Source organism: Panthera leo, chromosome B4, assembly GCF_018350215.1.
Source record: "Panthera leo isolate Ple1 chromosome B4, P.leo_Ple1_pat1.1, whole genome shotgun sequence".
Lineage (NCBI taxonomy): Eukaryota > Metazoa > Chordata > Mammalia > Carnivora > Felidae > Panthera > Panthera leo.
In genome coordinates, this window is record NC_056685.1 from 96,399,731 (window position 1) to 96,422,398 (window position 22,668).

A 22,668-nucleotide genomic window follows, 5' to 3' on the forward strand; every position below is an offset into this window, starting at 1 on the left:
TTTTCAAAATCAGGGGATGACCAGAAAATAAAAAGACAAAACAAACCAAGAATATAGGCTAATCTCAGAAGTGGAGGAGAAACATGGATATACAGTTATAACAGATTCTAATCAACACTATGATAATTCTTAACAATATCAAATAAGAACTGAGAAGCCTCCATGAGATTTTGTGATTTTAGTTAGCAGGAGCTGTTGCAACGCAGTGTTAAAGGTAGAAGGCAAATTATAGAACACTAAAGGGAGCAAGCAGATAAAGTCAGATTTTTATGTTAATTTATGTAATTGCGTTCACTAGTATTATATGAATATTTGCTATCTGCCTATAGTTTTTAAAACTGTAGTAATTAATTGGAAACAGAGTACTATGCATAATTTTATCCTGGATTTTCTTTGAATTTCCAAGTAAATTAGATTCTGAAACATTTGAATTTTCTTCTGTTTTCAAGGCATATTAAAGAGGATGTTGCACATTTTAATGGCTATAGCCTCATGACAAATTTATTTTTGCAAAAATTGAAATAATGTAATTCATTGTGAATACATCTTAACAACTTCAAAGTTAAGCAGAAGAATATTTCACTTCATGAAGGTACTTTCTTTTAAACAGTTTGAGTTTTATTGACATGCAGTAAACTGCACATATTTAAAGAGTACAGCTTGATGTTTTAAGATATGTATATACCCATGAAATCATCACCCTAATGAACATATCCTTTACTTTTAAGAGTTTCCTGTTGCAGTCTTAACATCTCCTGTTTTCTTCCCCAGGAGACCACTGGTCTGCTTTTTGACACTATACGTTTGTCATTTTCCAGGATTTCAAATAAATGTATGATTCATGCTGCATATATATATATATATATATATATATATATATATATGTGTGTGTGTGTGTGTATATATATATATATATATATATATATATATATATATATATTCTTCCTTTTTACTCAGTATAACTATTTTGGGATTCAACTTTGCTACATGTAATGATAGTTCTTTTTATTGCTGAATGGAATTTTGTTATATGGATATACTGCACTTTACCCATTCACCTGTTGATAGACATTTGATTTATTTCTAGTTTTTGGCTATTGGAATTAAAACTGTTAAGAGCATTTGTGTATCACTGTGTATATGGATATATGCTTCATGAAGGTATTCCTAAAATATAAATCTTTCACAATATAAAACTATATACAAATATAGAAATATTAAGATTCCTTAACTTATAAAGGTATAGAGCAGAGCAGGTATAAAGGTATAGAACAAAATCCAAGTTTCTTTGGTATTTTGTTATAAGGTTATTATGTGTATAGTAGCATCATCTAAATTTTTTAGATTTGCTTTTCTCCCCTTCTGCTATCCACAGACACAATTCCCTATGTCTATTATAAAACCTTTCTGTGTCTGAGAAGCTGCCTCCTGTTCCGGATCCTTCTGTGCCTTACTCTGTCCTCATTCACTTTTTCTGAGTCTAGCTCCATTTGCTTAAGAGTTCTTGTGCGGCTGTTGTATAGCCTCATTACCCATTATGACTTCTGTGCCCTCAGACCTCTGGAAACCAGTGGGAACCAGTTGCCTGTTTGGGTCACCAGTGCTGGCATCTTTGGCACCAACCTTTCACTGGCCCCTCACTGCACCCTCTTAACGCTGCTAGTTAGGCATTTGCTGTCTGATGACTGCCCCCTAAGCGTACCTTCCTCTTTATCACAAATCCTACACTCTGCATCTGGCTCATGTCTGGAGTCCTCTTTCTGTGCCATTTGAGCCAATCCAAATTCCAGGCTGTGGCCTGATATGCTCACTTACTTTTGGACACCTGACTACTCTCAACTCTTGGAGGACTCCAGCATATAGAAATGCCTCTGTTTTCAACAGGCGTTGTTCCAAAGGATCATTCATAAGTCCACATGCTCCTTCAAGTAAATGACACCAGATGTGCTACTGCTATTGCCATTGCTGGTGGCAGAGCCGACACAGTGTTGTTTTTTTGCCTAGTTTGGTCATATTTAGGGAAGGTCTCATGTTAAAATCTTAAGTAGAAGATCTATTTGTTATGTGTTTGCGGTTTGTTCCTCTCCCTTATGTCCTTCAGCCTCACTGACCTTTCTGTTTATCCAATATATTCATCTCATTCCCTCCTTAGAACCCTTACATTTGTTGAGTCTTAGAACACACTTCTACAAGTCTTTGGATAGCTGGCTTCTACCTTCATTCACACCTCAGGTGAACTGTGATTACTTTAGGAGGTTGGCCTTGACCATGCTACACTCAGCCCATCAGTCAATCACTGTCTTACTCTATTGCATTTTCTTTGTAGAGCTTAGCATTCACTGAATTTGTTTTGTTCATTTACTCTTTGTTAATTGACCTCCTCCCCTGCACACACCCACATAAGTTCCATTAGCGCAGGGAGTAAGGAGCTTGAAGGACAGAACAGTTCTTGTATTGAGCAAAAGAGTTGTTGAATAAATACTTGTGTCAATGAATGCATAGAGTACCTCTAACTGCCTGTTGAAATCCTATTTGTCTTTGGATGTCCCACTCAAATGCTCTTTCAAGAACCTCTCCAACCAGACGTTTTTCTTTCTTTCACAGCACTTTTTATTCTCTGTTTCTCGGATTACGCTTTCATGTCTCCATTCTTAGATTAACATGTAGTGGATACAGGGATCATATTGATTTATTTTAATATACATCTCAGACTTAAGGACACAGCAAATGATGAGATGTTCATTGAAATGATGAATAAATACAATCAACTGTATTATAAGACTGCTGACCATTTTATTCTTTTCTTATAAAATATTTAAAGCATACTGAAAATAAACAATATTATTATAAATAATATCTATGTACCTATCACTTGCTTTTAAAAAATAATATTAAAAACATATTTGAAATCCCTTTTGTGGCCATCTGCAATACTGTGATTTATAAGAAATACGTATTTGGTTATATGAATGATCAAAAATGTCTTTCTCATATATATTTGACATATATTTCTCAAATGTATTTAGTCTTCCTATAAGATTTTTGGTTTAGTTTCCAAAACCCTTGGAATTTCCTAAGGGTTGAGAGTCTTTGTTATGTTAATACAAGTTAATGGTAGTGTCTTTGTTATGTTAGTGAGGTGAATTTTGAACCCTAAGTGGAGCCGACCCCAGGATGCTGGAGTGGAATGTTTAGCCCTACCCTCTAACCTCCTCCTGGGAGGGGAGAAGGGCTGGAGGGTGAGGTCCATTGCCAATGGCCAATGATTTGGTCAATTATGTCTATGTAACAAAGTCTCTGTAAAAACCCCAAGCGTTAGAGTTCAGATAGCTCCCTGGTAGTAATCAGGTAAAGATTTAGGGAGAATGGTGCACTCTAAGAGGGCATGGAAGCTTTACACCCTTTTCTCATATCTTGCCCTATGCGTCACTTCCATCTGGTTGTTCCTGAGTTATATCCTTTTATAATAAACCAGTAATCTGGTAAGTAAAAATGTTTCTCGGAGTTCTGTGTACCTCTCTAGCAAATTAATCAGACCTAAAGAAGAAGTCATGGGAACCTCAGTCAGAAGTACAGGTGACAACCTGGGCTTGTGACTGGCATCTTAAGTGGGGAGGAAAGGACAGTCTTGTAGGACTATACCCTTAATTTGTGGAATCTGATGCTATCTCTGGGTAGATAGTGGCAGAACCGAGTTGAATTCTCATATATCCTGGGGTCCAAAATTCTTGGTGGTGTGGGAATCCTCCTCAACCCCGGGTTGAAATGGGGTCCAGGAACCTAAAGACCATTCTGCAGACCCTTTTCCCCCTTTCTTTCCTGAAGCAATCATGATTCTGAATTTGGTGTTTATCATTCCTATATGTTTGTGATTGTATGTGCACTTTACCACTACTATCTGTCTGGGTATGTGTGTGCATGTGGGAGTGTCCGTTTCTGCTTATTTTTAAGTAGTTTATGGTAAGGGTCATTCTACACCTTGTCTACTTGTCAACAAGTCTACTTGCTCCCTCAACATATTTTTCAGATTATCCTTGTTGATATATATAGTATAAGATCTAGTGGTAAGCTCGTTCATGTCAATTGCTATGTAGTATTCCTTTATATTAACTATTTTACAGTTTCTTTGTCCACTATCTTGGTGAAAGGCATTTAGTTTTCCCTTTTCACTCTTAAAAACAATACTGCAGCAAACATTCTTGAACCAATTTTTTTTTTCTTGACACCCTAGGGAGTTACTCTAGATTATTGGGAAGTAGAACTTTTGGGTCAGAGACTGAAAATATTGCATCATTGTGGTTAAAAGCAAGGCCCTGGAGTCAGGCTGCCTGGGTTCGAATCCTGACTCTGCCACTTGCTAGCTTTCCCAAGAAGCAGTGAGCACCAGCTTTACAGCCCTTATGAGCATGCATACCCTACCTCTACCCCTGGCATCATGCAGTCAGCTTGGCTTAGGTCCCTTTGGCTCTGGTGGGTCCTGCTAGAGCCAATTCCCAGCTGCTACTGCCTGCCCCTGGAGCCAGAACCCAGCAGGACTGTGGCTTCACATGCGATCACTGCTTTGCATTTCTGTACCATTTCTGATCCATGAAGAGATTTATTTTCAAGCCTGGAGATATTTTTTAGTTTTCTCTTTTAATATTTTACTTATCATTGCTGTGTGTTTGGAGCCGAGGGAGTACATCAACGCATGAACTTATTGTGTCACCTTAACCAGAAGTTGATAATACCTCTACAGTCTTTTAAAACAAGCACACATCTTAGAATCATCTGATCATAGATCTTTGGAGCTGGAAGGGATTTTAGAGATAATGAAGGCCAATAACCTTATTTTATAGGTGAGGGAATTGGGGTCTCGAGAAATTAAGTGATTTACCGATGTCATAGATCTAGTTAATGGTGCACGGCAGGGCCAGAACCAAAGCCTGCTAGCCCTCACTAGTCCTTTTACCACTACGTCCACTATTACAGTTTCCTCTATAAGCTATATTTGCATGTAAGATTTTATTTTTAACAGACTCAAAAAATAAAGGAGGATCTCAACAATTAGAACAATGACAGGCCACATTTTTAAACTGATCTAAGATGTTTTCTCTTAAAAAAAAATTGGGGTAAGAGTAAGAGTCTAGTATTCACTGCATTGAGCTGAATGTATTTTCGTTGGAAGGCACGATGCCTTTTGACTCTGTAGATTTCTGCTGCATTTGGTTTCCTTGACTCCCTGAAACTTATTAGGATGGGCCCATCAATAATGGTGCCGATACTTCCAGCCTCCTCCAGCACTGGGTCTGAAAATGAACTGTGATGAATGGATATGGCCAGCATTTACGGTGATAGCCTATATTTCTGCTGTCATGTAGAAATGGCAGGTAGTTTAATTTAGAAAAAAAAATTACTGAGAAAGAGCAAATATTCCTTTTCATTAGGATTTCTGGACTTTTTTAGGATATGAATTTAGAATCCAGTATGTTTGTTAAAGCCTTTGGAATTGTTTTATTCTATTTCTAGATCTTTTAGCTGTGCCTAAGCACCCGTACGCTGCTATGGAGAACTGGGGACTAAGTATTTTTGTGGAACAAAGAATACTGCTGGATCCCAGTGTTTCATCTATTTCTTATTTACTGGATGTCACCATGGTCATTGTTCATGAGATATGTCACCAGGTATGAGAAAAAGGATCAGGTGTAAGTATAATTGGAAACTATTGAGAATGCAGAACGATTTTCAGATACTTAGATGAGGAGCTAAATTATTTTCCTCCCAATTAAGTTTTAATTATATAGAGAGCACTGTGTAGTTGTTTTTGGGTGATATGCCATTTTTCTCAGATGACAGCACAAACCAAAGAAAACACACTGATCGTATTGAATAAACAACTGTCCTTCAGTTTAGTTGAGGAGTGAGATAGCACTGCCACCCAGAAGCCTCTTTGGAGACCCTACCCAGTCACGATTCCTTGTCAACCTTGCTTTATTTTCTTGTGATTATTGGTGTGTATACATGGTAAGTGCAGTAGTGGCAGTGATTTATTGCATTGCTGCAAGATGCAGCTGAGTTTTGTGTACGCGTCAAAATTTGCTTTTGCTGAAATCAATTTGTTATTCCCTTTTTCCCATCACACAGACACTTAGGAAGTCTTTCACTAACTCAGCCATAGACTCTTTGTTCTCAAATGATTGATATTTTTTTGTCTTGGCATGTTTAGAAATTCATATGTAAATTAGCCAACTTTGTAGTGGAGCTGAGATAAAATTAATTTCATTTTGATTTTATGCACTTTCTTACAACGAGGGGAAGGTATTACAGGGATTTTGCAATGCTTATTTGAATCTTGATTCTAGTAAAAAAAAAAAAAAACAAATTGGAAATAAATGTTCATGCGAATAGAAAGCAATACCTGTCCTGGTAACTATAGATAGTTTTAAGTTAAAACACTAGAAATCTCATTGTGATACTGTATGGCTTCAATTTGTTATAACCTAAAATACTTTTAAAAAGCTTGGAAAACTTAAGAAGGAACTATGTGGAAAATGCTGTCAGCAGAAGAAAGTGAACTTCTAAATGCTAATATGTGAACAATGACTTCATGATAAATTGGTCCAGACCATAGGACCATTTACCTCAATTCCAGCCTTTTGCAAATGAACCTGTAAGATGTTTGTACCTGTCACGTTGCCCAGGTTGGGCATGTGTTCCTTGCCTCAGAGATTTAAGGGGATCCATTGCACCGATAATCGGGGTTCCTCAACTGTGCTAAAGAGAATGGTTTCCAGTGAAATATAATTCTTGGAGGCATAAGGGGTTTCCTTTTTGCACATTCCTAGAAAAAATTACTTATATAGTTCTGTTGAAATAAGAGCACATTGATGATGTTATCTTTGTTCCTAGAATTGGATTTCATTTATTCCACATTCTGAGTTACTTTCTTGTTATAGCTTAGTAGCGCCAGGCTATTTACATGAGGAAATGGACCAGAAGCCAGGAGAAACACAGAATTTCCACTATCATTACCAAATTATTTTCTACACTACCCTCTCTCCCCACCTATGTATTGTCACAATTCTTAAAACAGGCTTTCAATTTAGAGGAGAAATCTGCATTTTGATCAAGAATAAAAATTACTTTATGGTCATCAGTTTATTCAATGTTATCTCTTATTTGTATTTCAATTAGAGATCCTCTTGAGTGACTGACACTTTATTATAATATTGAAACATTCAGTCACGAAGCTCTTTACTGGAGCTCCTCAAGCTGTACCCGATCTGATACCGTCTGCCTCCTCCTTCCGTTTCTTAAATATCTCATTCCCACTTAGGGTCTTCATACTAAGTGTTGCTTACGCTTCTTCCCGAGGTTTTCTCGAGACTGGCTCATTCTTATCATTAAAATCTGAGCTCAAATGTCACCGGCTTGGAGAGAATATTTCTGCTTTTACAATCTAAAGTGGCTTCTCCCTGATTGCTATCACTTTATTAGGATCTGAAACTGTGTTGTTCATTTGCTTGTATATTTTTTATTTTGTGTCTTACCTCATCCCCCCTGCCTCTACAATAAAGCACCAGCTGCATGAGAAGGGACTTTTCTGATTTTTCATCATTCAATCCAGAGTCTTTAGGATAGTTCTGGGCATGTAACGTTTTTGGTTCTGTTCTTAAGGAAAAAAAAAAAAAAAAAAAAGAATTTCTTTAACTTTTTGCTGACCTAAGCAAGGATTTCAGACTGACACATCACGATGTAACCAAAACAACAATTAAAAATGACAACACTATTTTTCATGACGGGATCTTAGAGATTTTTCTGGTCTGAGCCCTTTATATCATAAGATCGTGGAGAGTGAAGTGTGAAGCATCATGAAAGACCTTAGCTCCTTCAATCAACCAGTGTCTTCTCTGAGTTGCCTATGCTACGGGAAGGCAATGCTTCAATACCTTCTGTGCCGAGTCACTCACTGCTTAAGGCAATACATTCTGTCTTTGGCCATCTCATTCAGTTAGAGGGTCTCCTGTATTTTCAGCAGACATCTACCAACCCGGATTTCCATCCATTAGTCCTAATGTCCTCGTAGGGCCACAGGATACAAGTCATTTCCTCTTCTACATGCTAGGCCTTCAAATATTTGAAAATAACAGTCATCAGTTTTTTCTCCCGAGTTCTTTCTTCTCCAGTTTAAATATTCTTTTTGTATTCTTTAATCCTTATATTTTTTGTTCTTCCATTAATGAATTTATAAAAAAACTAATGTCACCCAAGCAGTTGAATAAATCAATAACTACTCTTGCCAAAATACATTTTAAGATTGTAAGATCAATCGGGGAATGAATTCCAGTTATGGTAATCATAGTTTAATACACTTAATTTGAGGTAAAATAATTCTGGGATAAATTTGATTTTATACGATGCTCATTCATTTTTCAATTCCAGTGGTTTGGTGACCTCGTGACTCCTGTGTGGTGGGAAGATGTGTGGCTGAAGGAAGGTTTTGCTCACTACTTTGAATTTGTTGGTACGGACTACCTCTACCCTGGCTGGAACATGGTATGTGCATTTTTCTTTAGTTGTTTGGAATTCCTAGTGAAAGGTTGATCTGTTGTTACATTGGGCCTATATTATCATTAGGGGTAATTGAAAATACCATCTGAAAATCGAACGTCCACTAAAGAAAAAGTGACCAAAATTTAAATTTAAATTTAAATTAAATTTGAAGTATTCCAAAAGAGTTCTGTTTTACTTATTAGAACTGAATAGAGTCTGACTGGTTATGTCTCACTGAACTGTGAGATCGGACCGGAGCCGAAGTCGGATGCTCAACTGACTGAGCCACCCGGGCGCCCCTACAGCTTTTCTTATTAGACATCTTTTAGATTGTTGCATTTGATAACAAAGGAAAATTATCCTTTAATATTAAGAAGGTAACAATAATTAACATGTAGTATTTTAAGTATATAGAATATTTCAATACATAGAAAAATGAGACCTTACTATTTCTTCATTGTGACAAAAGCTTAGCTAAAATAATTGCTTATTTATTTGCTTATTTACAAAATACAGTATGGTTATTTAAGATATAATACTTAAGATTAAATGACTTGCTAAGTCACTTGCTTCATTAACTTCATGAAGGGTTATGCACATTACACCTGTACTCTAAGAATATACCCATATGTCTGAACCTGAAGTAGGATTTGTTGTCCCTTAAATAGTAATGTTTCCAGAACATCCTAAAAGAAAAAGTGGAGGGAAGGTGTGGTTTTTATATATATTTTGATATAAGGTTTTCATTCTGTATATGTTTTTATTAATCAGTAAGTGGCTATCTTATTTTTAAATGAAACCCAGGGTTTATGTTGTTTTGGAACTTGAATTTTAAATTTAGTTTAGGTGATACTGTGTAAAAGTTGCAAAGGACTAACATTCATTAACTTCCAGAAGCTCATATTTCACCCGTGACGCAGCATTGGTGATAACACATATTTATTTGACACTGCTCTTTTTTGATGTTTAAATTATTAATAATAAGTGATTGTCTAATTATCTGCCATAAGTATGATTTGAGGAGTATTTAAACCATGATGAAATATGAAGATGTCTATAAGTCTTTATATAACTTCTCTACCATAAATTTAATCAACTTCTGCTGAGTTAAAAAAATCACATTATCTCCCAGAGGAAATGTGATAATAGTAATACCATATCGATATGTTTTAATTATGTTCATGCAGTTTTGACCTTATTTTATAAAAGCAACATGGTTCATTTGATTAAATAATTAGATAATTTTACTTAGCCTTCTGTATCTAGGTATGTATGCATATATGATACAATTTTAAGAATCTTACTTGAATGGTTTTATCATGACATTGAAAAAATTGAAAATGCTTTTAAAGGACTTTGTAGAAAAAGAATTATTTATTCTTTTAACAAATGTGATACTTTGAAATTGAAATGTTTAAGGATTTTGAAAATACTCCCAAAATAGCCCTAAAATATCTTGATTTTTAGTTGAGTTTCAATCAACTTTGTTTAAAATTTTCATTTAATTTTTATTATGCTGTGGATTGTTACTGATTTATAATTTCATTATGTTTCAATATTTAAAAAATGACCTCATTACAAGTGACATGCTACTCATATAGGTAAGCTTTCTTTTTTTAAAATTCATTCAGCTATCTATCATAAAATCCCTTCTATTCATCACTATGAAAAATGCATCTTGGATTAAAAAGTAATCAACAGAATTATACATGGGCTGAAACCTGACAGCTTTTGATGGCTTTAGCATGGCAATATATCCCAAGTTTCAATGTCTTTATACTGGATTTTGTCTTTGAGTAATTTTTTTTTTTGTATTCTTTCATCATTTTTATCAGTTAAGTTATAAATGTAGGCCTTCTAGAGAACATATTTATAAGAGGTATTGAAAATGAGTATCAGGTATAAATAACCCATCTGGGACTTTGTCCTTAATAGAATATAGACCATGAACTAGAAGTATAAAAACTTGGGGTGGTAAGATACAAGATTTTATTTCTTATAAATCCATATTTTATAATTAAGAGACAGGAATTAGGGGCGCATGGGTGGCTTAGTGGGTTAAACATCCGTCTTTGGCTCAGGTCATGATCTCACAGCTCCTGAATTCGAGCTCCGCATCAGGGTGTGTGTTGATAGCTCAGAGCCCAGAGCCTGCTTTAGATTCTGTGTCTCCCTCTCTCTCTGCCCCTCCCCTGCTCACGCTCTGTCTCTCTCTCTCTCAAAAAATAAATAAACATTAAAAAAAATTAAAAAACATTAAAAAAAGAGACAGGTATTAATGACATAAATACAGTGATATAGAAGGCTCACCTTATTAAACTAAGAAATGAAAGAATAAACTCCATTACAATTAATTGGGCAAAAGGGAGGAGGAACGGGTCTTATTATAATGTCTCTTTATTATTCAGATTGTAAAGATTATAAATACTTTCTGATCTTTAATTGCTTTTGCTATTTAGTAGCTTTATTTAGTTTGTAGAGTATCTCAAAATCCCAATTCAAAAAGCCTATAAGAAACTACAAATAAATTCCTCCTCCATATATCATTAATATCTTCTTTGAAAACAAAATTTTAAGAATAAATTAGCCCCATAGATAAAAGGATATTAAGTGACTTAAAGGCTGTGCCAGCACTATTTTTCATAATGGCATCAGCAAGATTGGAAGAAATACTAGAAAGAAAAAGAGTGACGGCTGTGTCAGCAGTAACTCATACTATTGTGATATGCACAAAAGCTTACCTAGGAGTGCAAAGCTTGGGCTTTACTACAGCTTAGCCTAAAATAGAAAAATCAGAAGTCAGGCTAGTGTTAGGAGTAAAGAAATTCAGGAAGCTGACCTCTTTTGTCTCTAATCTCAAAAACGGTGCTTTTATCATTTTTAGACACCAGGTCTCATCAAGCACTGAAATACAATTTCAGTTTGCTAGGGTGATTGCTATGACAATATACCTTCAATGGAATATCAATAAAGAAACTGAGAATTACATAATCTTGTTAAGGAAGTTCTTGTTCTGATTTAGGCCAGTATACATAAATTAGCGTGCTTAATTGTTAGTAGAATCTTAGTGAGAGAAAGAAAGAGAGAGAGAGACAGAGAGGAGAGTGTTCAGAGCCAGTTCCTGATACAAAAGTAATCAGTTTTTATATTAGAAACACTACATGGAATAAAAACTATTATTATAGTTTTGTTCCCAACAAACTAATCAAGTTTACCATTTTATAGATGTGGGCCTTTGATGTGAGACCAGGGGAATGGATTGGAAAGGGGAAATTCAGATTCCAGGAAAAGTGTTTCACTTCTCTGACTCTTATCATTTGAAAAATGGGGCAATTGTTCTGACTTATCAGGCTCACAGAATTTTTGTGAAGATAAAATATCTTGCAAGGTCTTTGAAATGTATGAGCCACTATACAAATGTGAGTAGGCATCATGTACCTAGAAAATAAATGCTCCATTAGAAAAGTGCATTGATTTTATGTATAGATGCCCTAACATTTCCAATCCCAGTCATCTATTTTGACACCCTAGATTCATAACAATTATGTATAGATTACGAAATAATTTTTATAATCTTTGTATCTGGACTCAGTCTCACCAAATCAATTCTTATCTATACTGGCAGCGTGGATTATTCTATAGGAACGTAAGCCTTATATAATGTTTCATTCATCAAACAGAAGTGTCAAGATCATCAGAAGCAACTTCTTCAGCTCAGGGCTAAGGATACATTTCAGGGGCAGCAGGTAGTCTTTTTGCTTGATGCTATTTCATCAAAGTTGGCTGTTAGTGACAACATTATTGGAGGGATCAAGTTACAGTATGATATTGATGGTAGTCACATTAAATTTTACTATGTTTCCTGGAAATGAAGAAACGGGAAGACTCTTTCAATGTAACACAGTTACTGTTCTTCAATAATTCTCGATCACTTTAATTTGAAAAAGTCTTTGATAACGAGTTTTAGTACAAGAAAAGGATGCATAGTAAAATGCTACCATGAAGACTCCTTATTTTACAGACCTGGTGCTGATGCAGGCAAAATCGTATCTCCTGTGCATATTGCTTAATTTTTCATTATAGCTTGTATCTATATTGTAGGCATGTCCTTTAGTTTCCTGCATATAACATTGTAAGGATGTGCTGTTATAATGAGAATTATTAAACATGAGTTTATGTTCTTTTATTAAATGAATTGGGATTCTCTGGAGCTTCACACAGCAATAACTTTGTACGCTGATAAAGTCTGCACTCTGGGAATTCTCCCTAAATTTTTATGAGGACACATACCTGGGCATAAAGATAACTATTAATGGAGAATCATGCAACTAAACTTCATTATACTCAATGCTAAAGATATCTCAAAGTGTATTGCCCAAAACCTTCAAAAGTGTTCTCAATTGTCTCTATCATGGGCAGGACTAAAATAGTAAAAATGAATTCTGCCATTAGACTCAGTATCATTTTACTGTGCTCCAACAAAAATTGCTTGCTAAAGTTAACAGGCATTGCAATAAAATTATCTTCACTTTTTAAATTATTTTATTTTTACTCAAAAAGATGTTGAGACAATCACTGATGAACTGAAAATGCTTTTTTTTTTTCAGTTTAAATGTAAAGATATACTGCTTCATCATTCTAAACAATAACATACACTCTACTATTCAGAGAGGGGAAATAGAAAGGCAGAGAGAAAACATTTTGATTTTGCTTAACATTTTATTTGTTCAGCTCTTCATTTCTCAAGTCTGTAGGGAAAAATGCTTTTGCATGCTTTTCGAATTAGTTAATATATGTTTCAACAGTAGTTTGTATATTAGTACTATACTTCATCAATATCAAAATATATTTTCCCAGGAGAGCTATGGGTTCAGAGATAGATCACTTGGGAATTAAATATTTATTTTAGAATCTTATTTTATAAATACTGAATGCCAAATAAATGTACACACACACGCACACACACACACACACACACATATATTCATGATTTTCCATATAGTTGTGTTTATCTCTTATGATCAAAATCCACATATAATATTCTACTCCTGCGAAGTCAGTAAGTTAGATGATCCAATTGTTTTCAACTAGTCTATGATGTATCTTTTTACAAATGACTAACACATATTGCATGTGAAAAATTTAATGGCTTCTTATGGCTAGTTCATTGGGGTTGTGGTCTTTTTGATCCTGTTCAGTAGCTTAGCAGTGACATTTACATTGAAAGACTAGAAGGAAAGTGAAAGTAGTGTCTACCTGGGTCTCTTGGGGGACCACAGCCTTCAAAATGAACTACTTCTCCTGCTTTCCTTTTACTCTTCCATTCTTCCGCTTTCTGCAAGCAATTTATCTCTCTGCTGAAAACATAGACTTTTGGTTTTAAAGAATAAAAACTATTCTTTTTTCTAATTTGAGTATAAGTTGGGAGCTATAGCCTTCTCTTCTGGGAGAAAGGGTTGCTTTTTCCTTAGCATTAGTGATCGGGGCATTGGTGGAAAATAGGCCTATAATGAAGAAACAAAGTATGCAGAGAAGGTAAGAGCTGAAATGAGAATAGTAGTGGATGCCATTGAAGGGAAGGGTCTCATACACCATATCTGAACTCTGAGTAAATGTAGGAGTTCTAATGGGTATATGCCCAGTGCATTGAGGATTAGACTAACACTCAACTAGTGTACAAATTGGGCTTATCCTAAGAGGATGTCAGTGTTAAGAAGCGGGCCAGAGATTTGGATTCTAACTGGGTGGTGACTGAAGAGATCCTAAGAATTTCTAGCAGGAACAACAGTGAAAACAGGAACTGCACCTATTATACTAACATGGTAAAATAGCTCCCACTAAGGCTACTACAATAACCAATTGTGTTTACATTTTCTCTCATTTTAGGACTAATTCTGTGCTTTTTATGAAATACCTTAATGATGGGCTAGTAGCCCCGTTAAGGTTATCTCTTCACAAAAAGAATGAAAGACCGAACAGCCATTTGTTGATTGTTAAAATACATTAACTGATTTAGAAGTTTTATGGCACAAATGCATTTGTGAAGATAAAACTACAACTGAAGAGTAGAGAATACATTCGTGCTTTTGTTTTATTTACACCTGTGGTTCTTGTATAAGAATCTAGACTTTGGGTACACAATTGTTAGGGAAATGGAAGCTTTTGAAGAGCTTGCTATCAAGGTGTGTTACGTTTCAGAAAATGTAAATCTGCTTCATTTACTGCTTCTAATAGAAGACCAACTTCATTTAGAACTGTATCTTTAGGAAGGGAAAACAAACAACCATAATTCCTTATTTTCATATATACTCACATATACTTCTATATATTCAAGTATGTATTTGGGAGGTTTCCCTTTTTTTTTAGTTTTTTTTTTTTAATGTTTATTTTTGAGAGAGAGGGAGAGAGAGGGACAGAGAGAGAGGGAGAGAGAGAGAGAAACTGAGCACAAGTAGGGGAGGGGCAGAGAGAGAGAGGGAGACACGGAATCTGAAGCAGGCTCCAGACTCTGAGCTGTCAGCACAGAGCCTGACACAGGGCTCAAACCCATGAACTGTGAGATCATGACCTGAGCCAAAGTCAGATGCTTAACTGACTAAGCCACCCAGGTGCCCCAGTCTGGGAGGTTTTCCTAGTCACATTACCTCACATTTTTTTCCCATATGAATTTAAAAAATTTTAAACAAAGCTGCAAATGGAAAGCTCATGTATGTTCTTAAAGAATGGATTTTCTTTAAAGCAAAGTCATTTTGTTCAGAAAGATACTGAGGGCTTCAGGTTTTGTATGTTTTAAACTTAGAAATAAAAGATAAATGAGCATTCCCTTTGGAATGAAGTATTTCTTCTGAAGACTATGTTCAGGTTGGCATGGTGTCAGATCTTTCTACATATCCATAGGAATTTCAAAAGCAACAAATAAATTGATAGGATTAGAAATTTCTAAGAGGAAAATTCTTCTGAACCTGGAGCCTAACAATAATACAAGGCCATCCTTTTTCATATCTAGAAATATTGCAGGGAAAATCATTCTCTTCTCAAGTAAGAGTAGTTTGTAAGCAAAATACTCCCACTTACTAAAACTTGTCAGGTGTCACTTGATAAACCAAAAAATTGATAATGCCGAAAATTTATACCAAAATGATTAAATGTTCTTCTGTTAGACATCATTGTTCACAAATATACATTATTTATTATAGCAGATTATACCACTTAATCTGTACTTTTTACCACCAATAGTAAAAGTGTTTATCTCCCTACGATATATGAATTGTTCAACATTTGATATCATGCGGCCTTTTCCCAGATTTGTTAAAAAGAATTTGCTTTGCAAAATTCTCTAACACAAATGTGACCAAAAGTGAAGGCTGGGGACTAAGAGAGCAACCAAAAAGTAATTTATTAATTTTCTAATTGTTAATCATCTTTAACCAGGCAGCTATATGTTTTCAAAGACATTAGAACACAACTTATTTCTAAGCAAGGAGTGACTGTCTCAGTCCATAACACTTTATGAGACCCTTTTTTTTTTCCTTTTCATCAAGGTTACTTTAACACTGTTCAGATGTTACTAGACAAGAACATGAGAAATGAAAGTAGTGAATTCAAGTGATCTGAATTAAAAAAGGTAAAAGGGCTTCCGGTAAAGAAAAAAGCAAAAAATAAAAAAAGGTAATAAGATAGTTTGAGGTTGTTGAAGAGTTTGCCTCAATTATACCATTAACACTTATAATAATAAAGACTTAGGTAGCATTTACTGTGTAGGATTAAATACTTTACACATAAGAATTCACTGTGAAATAGAGTAAGACATTCTGCTAGGTGTCTTGAGAGTATACATCTTTGTTAGCATTTTTCCTAAGAGTCTAAAGAGTGTGGTAACGGATAGACCATCATGCAGTGCACCACTCAGACAGTTCCTCTCAACCGTGACTCCAAAAACATGATTTGGGATAGAATATGTTTTGGCATTGAGCTGAATAGCCTCTACGGATCTACCATTACAAATTGAAGAAAGCCCCTTCTGAAACTATTTATATCTTTGGCTTTTTATCTTTCCCTCAGATTGATGAAATAGAATTCTTTCCAGTGGTTGGAGTGTCATCTTTTATCATATTTGTGTTTTATTTATCTTTTTTTTAATGTTTATTTTTGATAGAGAGAGAGGCAGACTGCAAGTGGGGGAGCGGCAGAGAGAGAGGGAGGGACAGAATTGGAAGCAGGCTCCAGACTCTGAGCTGTCAGCACAGAGCCCAACACAGGGCTCAAACCCATGAACAGTGAGAGCATGACCTGAGCTGAAGTAGGATGCTTAACCGACTGAGCCACCAAGGTGCCCCGAGTGTTCTATTTATCTTAAAAATTAAGATATGTGGAATGCTTTCTTTACCTACTTTAGATACACCTGTGTCCAATTAATCCCTTTAATCATTTTATTTTCTACTCTCCAGATTTTATTTATAGTCCAGTGATGCCTTTTTTGAGTGCTGTTAATGATGTACCAGCTCAATAATTTTATATAAACTACTTTGATGGATTGCTGCCACTTGTTTGCCATTATTCAGTCATACATTTCATACATATTGTTTATTAATTAATTAAAAGAATTATCAAGCACTTAAAATGAGGCCTTTGTTTTGCTAATTTCTATGGAACAAGCCTCATGGTATTATTAGCACGGTGCTGCTGTCTATCAGATTCTTGTGTACACAGTATGCCATCTTTCGTGTAATGATTTCAGTTAGTAGGTGTGGATAAATTTAGGATTTTTTTTGGCACTTAGTTGACCAATCATGCTTCTGTCAGAAGTGCTGTGTTTATGGAATAGCTCAAAAACACAGCTCCGTAACCTCAATGGGACTGTTCATGGTCATAGATACATTTGGAAAATAAAATTTAACACAGTCTTAGAGGATTAGCTAAATGATGGAATGATAAGAACATTTAGCTACCTATTATTATTTTTATATACATGGCCCAAACATGTTCTCTAATAGTTAATTAGACTTATCTGATTATGATAGCCATTTATTTTCATTTAGATTTTGAGTATCTTTCTGTTCAGTCAAGTTCTTCTTTGAGTCCTGTTCCTTGTGTAAGTTTTATAAGTTTGCTTGGAAGACAGGTACTTTATAGAGAAGAATTCTCTTCTTTTGGTTGTAGTGTGGTGGTATGGTGGTATGGTATTTTCATTTAAATATTATTTATTTCCTGGGGTGCCTGGGTGGCTCATTTGGTTAAGTGTCTGACTTCGGTCAGGTCATGATCTCATGGTTCGTGAGTTCAAGCCCCGCATCAGGCTTTCTGCTGTCAGCACAGAGCCTGCATCAGATACTCTCTCTCTTTCTTCTTTATCACAAAAATAAACAAATATTTCAAAATAAATAAGTAAACATTATTTATTTCCCAAGTTGTCTGATTAAAGATAAGATTAGGTCAAGTGCTCCATCAGGGAAAATTTGGTATTAGTTATATTCTCTTCCTAACTACCCACACGAATGGTCCAATTTGAAGAATCTTAAACATAATACACTATTGCAGATGACTTATTAAAAATAAAAACTCTTTAAATAAAGCTTTGGCTTAGTTTTAAGATAATAAGGAGGTTTCTTGGAATTGTTGGCTTCTTTTGAGAGCTGATAAGCCATATCATTTCCCAGGCTTGAAAATAATTTGGCTTCTCACAACAAAACAACATTTTTCTATTTGTTGCTAAACATTTTGCTGACATTTTTGGGCCCTTCATTGACAAAACATTTCAAGGGATTAATCTATCTTGACTTATTCATGTTTCACTATTTAACAAACATTTATTGGATACTCACTTTTTTTTTTTTCTAGTTTCTCTACTAGAGACAGGGAATGCACTGATGAGTGTGAAATATCAAATCCTTATAGATGTCTTTACCAATTTAGTTAAGTTATTTTCATCAGAGTAATGTTACTTTACAGTTTCCTAGAATGAGGTTCACTTCCTTTTTTCTACCTATTCCATGGATTAAATTTTTGACTCTTGATGCTTTACTAGTTGTGTGATCTTGTTTCTTTCTTCATCTTCAAAATGTGTATGAAATACCTGTGCTGTTGTTGTCACAGGAAAGTTCCAAGAATAAAAAAAATGTCATTTTTACTATCATTTTCACCAATATTATTGTTACTCTTAGCTACTTAAGTGTAATGATAATACCTTTATGGGCCAAAAATTATCTTCTCGGGGGAATATTGTGAATCCAATATTAAAAAATAGTAATTACCAGAGGGGAGGTGGGTAGGGGGATGGATGAAATAGGTGATGGGGGTGAGAGAGGGCACTTGTCGTCATGAGCACAGGGTGATGTATGGAAGTGTTGAATCACTGTAATGTACACCTGAAATTAATATTACACTGTATGTTAACTAGCTGGAATTAAAATTAAAACTTTAAAAAAGAAAAAAAATAAACTGTGTAGAATCAGAAACCAAACCAAAGCTATAGGCAAGCCTGCGAGTAGACATGTGCACCCTTGTGTGCTAGTGCATTTGTAGATGTGTGATTTGGTGCGTGTCTACACCATGGCTATTGTGGAAATTAGCCACACAATCTCAGCATTGGCCTTAGTGGCTGTTGGAAGTGGGTGAATAACATTCTAGGTCAGATCAACATTTGCTACCGTTAAGCAAAGATGATAAGTCTGATTTTCTTGGCTGTAACTAGACTCAAGAAGAGAACTCAGTCCTTATTGAATATACTTAAATAGAGTCTCCATTAATTTTGTAAGAATCTCATCACTAGGTTAGCGTTGATGGTTGGTCCAGCAATGAGGTCTGAGTAATGCCCATAATTTATCTCTCTGGTTATACCAGAAGCAGTATTTTATGCCCATTGGGTCTTAGTTGAGTTTGAGCATGGTTTCCAGTGGAGTGCATACAAACAGTTGCTCTATTATTTCCCCTAATTCTGGCGAATGTGGTGTATTGGCTAAGAGCATGGACTCTACAGCCAAATTGGCCAGGTTCAGTACCTAGTGCTTTTTTTTAATTAAAAAATGTTTTAAAATGTTTATTTTTGAGATGGAGACAGAGACAGAGCATGAGCAGGGGAGAGGTAGAGAGAGAGGGAGACACAGAATCCGAAGCAGGCTCCAGGCTCTGAGCTGTCAGCACAGAGTCCGACTTGGGGCTGGAACCCACTAACCACAAGATTGTAACCTGAGCCGAAGTCGGATGATCAATCTACTGAGCCACCCAGGCACCCCTCAATACCCAGTTCTTAGGCAAACTTGGGCAAGCCAGTGGACTTTCTATAAAATGAGGATCACAATAGAGTCATTAGTTATTTTGAATAATAATACCATAAAAATTAGTAGGAGAAAAGAAATTGCTTTCACAAAATACTTTTGAATACATCTATTCCATTTCTGAATGATGCTAGAATGCTAATATTTTAATATTTTTGCACTTTATAAATGAATTACTAGATCAGATTTTGCATTCTGAATGGTGAAAATGTTTTTACAAATATCACAATCAAAGTATAAATATTATAGTAGCTTACTTTGAGATCTGGGAATAAATATGGAATTTTCTGAATTGGTTAACTTTCTGAGCCATAAATACCATATGTCTTGAGTTGTTATGGGTTATTAAATCTTTCAAATTTGAAAAAAAGTAATCCTTTTCATTTTCATCTAAAATACAGACTTCTTTGATCTGGCATCAAATATAAAGTTTTATCAAGCTAGGTTATTTGATGAACTGACCATTTATACCACTAAATGTTGAAATTAAAGTACAAAAATGTGTAATAAATTTCACTCATCAAGTTAATAAGGATTTTATTACAGAATTAAGGTCATTTGAATTATTATTTAGTTCACAAATTAAAATAACATAAAATGAATTAGCCACTTGGTAACCATGTTAATAACTTTAGGCAGTGATTGGTTTATCCTTGGAATTCTTCCAGACTGAATGGTATAAGAAAGTTTTCATTAGAATTTAAACAGAAAGTGATTCTGTTTAAGATGATTAGTCAGTGTGCATTTAAAAGATATTCTGAATTACATTTTATCAATCAAATATTATAGTGCCTTGATTAGCGTATTATTAATGTGTCTGCAAAATATTAGAGTCCTTGTGATAGATGCGAGAAACAAATGTGTGGGTATCAGAGAAGATTGGCAAATTTGATTTTACTGAAATGTCTTATCAGCATGTCAAAAAAAAATTAGGCATAGAGATAGAGAAAAATATTCTTACTGCCAAAATAGAGATAAGGTTATGGAAAAAGTTTAAGAAACTATTGTCTGTCAGAAGTTTAAAGTCTAGGGAAAGGATCCTAAAATGACATGTGAAAGAGCAGGGAATTAGTTCATGTTAACTAACAAAGGACAGGAAGTAAAGCTCCCTTAGTAAACAATATGCTTCATCAGGTTAGAGACTGTTTATTTTGCCATCATTTCTCAGGATTTAACCCCAAGTATAGCATCTATGAGGTGTTCAATAATAAAAGTCTGGTCAAATTTAACAAAAAAATTATGAAGTGAAGGTCAACAGACCAATTGTGAAAGATTAGAACAGTTTCTATATTTATATTAGGAACTCATTCATTGAATTAAAAATGATATTGAGATTTAAAATATATGAGGGACTCCTGGGTGGCTTAGTGGCTTAAGCTTCCAACTCGATTTTGGTTCAGGTCACCACATTATGGTTCATGGGATCAAACCTACTGTCCAGCTCTGTGCTGTCAGCATGGAGCCTGCTTGGGATTCTCTCTCTTCCTTTCTCTCTGCCCTTTCCCCTCTCCCTCTCTCTCTCTCTCTTTCTCTCTCAATAAATAAATAATAAAACATTAAAAAAGTAAAATATATTAAACTGCATTGGATCAGTGTTTGAAGGAAAATAGACGGAAAGGTGTCAAGAAATCCTAAAAAAGTGAACGGGAGCTAAACGGTATGAACATTTTAAGAGGGTTATATGAAGCATATGGCATATGGTTATTATTCACAGTGATTTTTTGGGCTGCTAGAATTGGAATGAGCTATGTAATTAGACAACCTGTTCATAATTATTATTGTGATTGACATTATTTGAAGTACATCTTGATTGTTCCATAAGACCCAGGATTATCATAATTAATGAAAACATGAGTGCCTAATTGATGATACCTTCTGCCATATCAATACTGCTCTCCTTTTAAGGTTCTTGAGTAATTCTGCAGAAGGTTCATAATTTAGTTGTATATAATGCGATAGCACATTTTGTGTTTCATCTTAGCATTTTCCCTTAGCTGTGCCACATTTTGGATGATATGAGACATGACACATTCAACTTGGACATTACAAACAAAACATAAGGCAGCTGAAGGATATAGTCATGGAAGAGACAATTTAACCCACTTTCTCTGTGTTAGTCACGTTTGAGAATATAGTAGTTCATGGAAACCTGTGCAGGGGGTTATTTGGGGTTATGAGAGGCTTATAAAGTCATTGGAGATAGGCTTATAGAAATATGATTGCTTTTTTAGTTTATGCACTGAATTAGGCATCTTAGAGCATTTGTGGCTTGGTGGGGATGAAATGTGGTTGATAGGTAAAAGAAATAAGAACATACAGAACGCATTTTAGTTACTTATTATAAAGCTTGTGTGAAATCCCAGAATAATGTTATATCAAAGCTGCCTGGATTATTATGTTTATGTACCATTTTCTGTTTAAGGTTATGTAAACAAATACAGAAGTAAAAATTTCAGTATAGTACTTATTTCATTGTAGGCATTAAAGTGATTATTTTAAAAATTATTCTTCAATGCCTATTATATAGTGTGTTTACACAAGTTTGATTTTCAATAGAAATAATCACTTTAACAAGCTGCACATGAAAATGATTATTAACATCTTTGGCATGTGTATTTTAAACATGAAATTGTAAAATGTTAATTTTTAAGGTACATCCCTAAAGGGAAGCAACATTTATTTTCAATACCTTTTTAGTTTTATTTTCTCTATCTATATGATTTAGGTGTCTACGAAATGTTAGCCAGTTGGCTAGATAATGGCATAATATTGCACAAGTACATTGCACAAGTAACTTTCAACTGAGTAAAGCTTGAAATACTTTTGGACATTTTATAACTTTAAAAAAGTAGGATGACAATAT

The 22,668-nt window shown here is 34.9% G+C and overlaps 1 protein-coding gene across 1 annotated transcript in view; it reads left to right on the top strand.

Moving 5' to 3' along the window:
• The window catches only part of TRHDE (thyrotropin releasing hormone degrading enzyme), a 379,106-nt gene that overhangs the window by 195,835 nt on the left and 160,603 nt on the right, over positions 1 to 22,668 (top strand). Inside the window, exons 4-5 of the mRNA XM_042944643.1 lie at positions 5,509 to 5,663; positions 8,422 to 8,535. Coding sequence (XP_042800577.1) covers positions 5,509 to 5,663; positions 8,422 to 8,535 — 269 coding nt within the window. The remainder of the gene's footprint in view (positions 1 to 5,508; positions 5,664 to 8,421; positions 8,536 to 22,668) is intronic.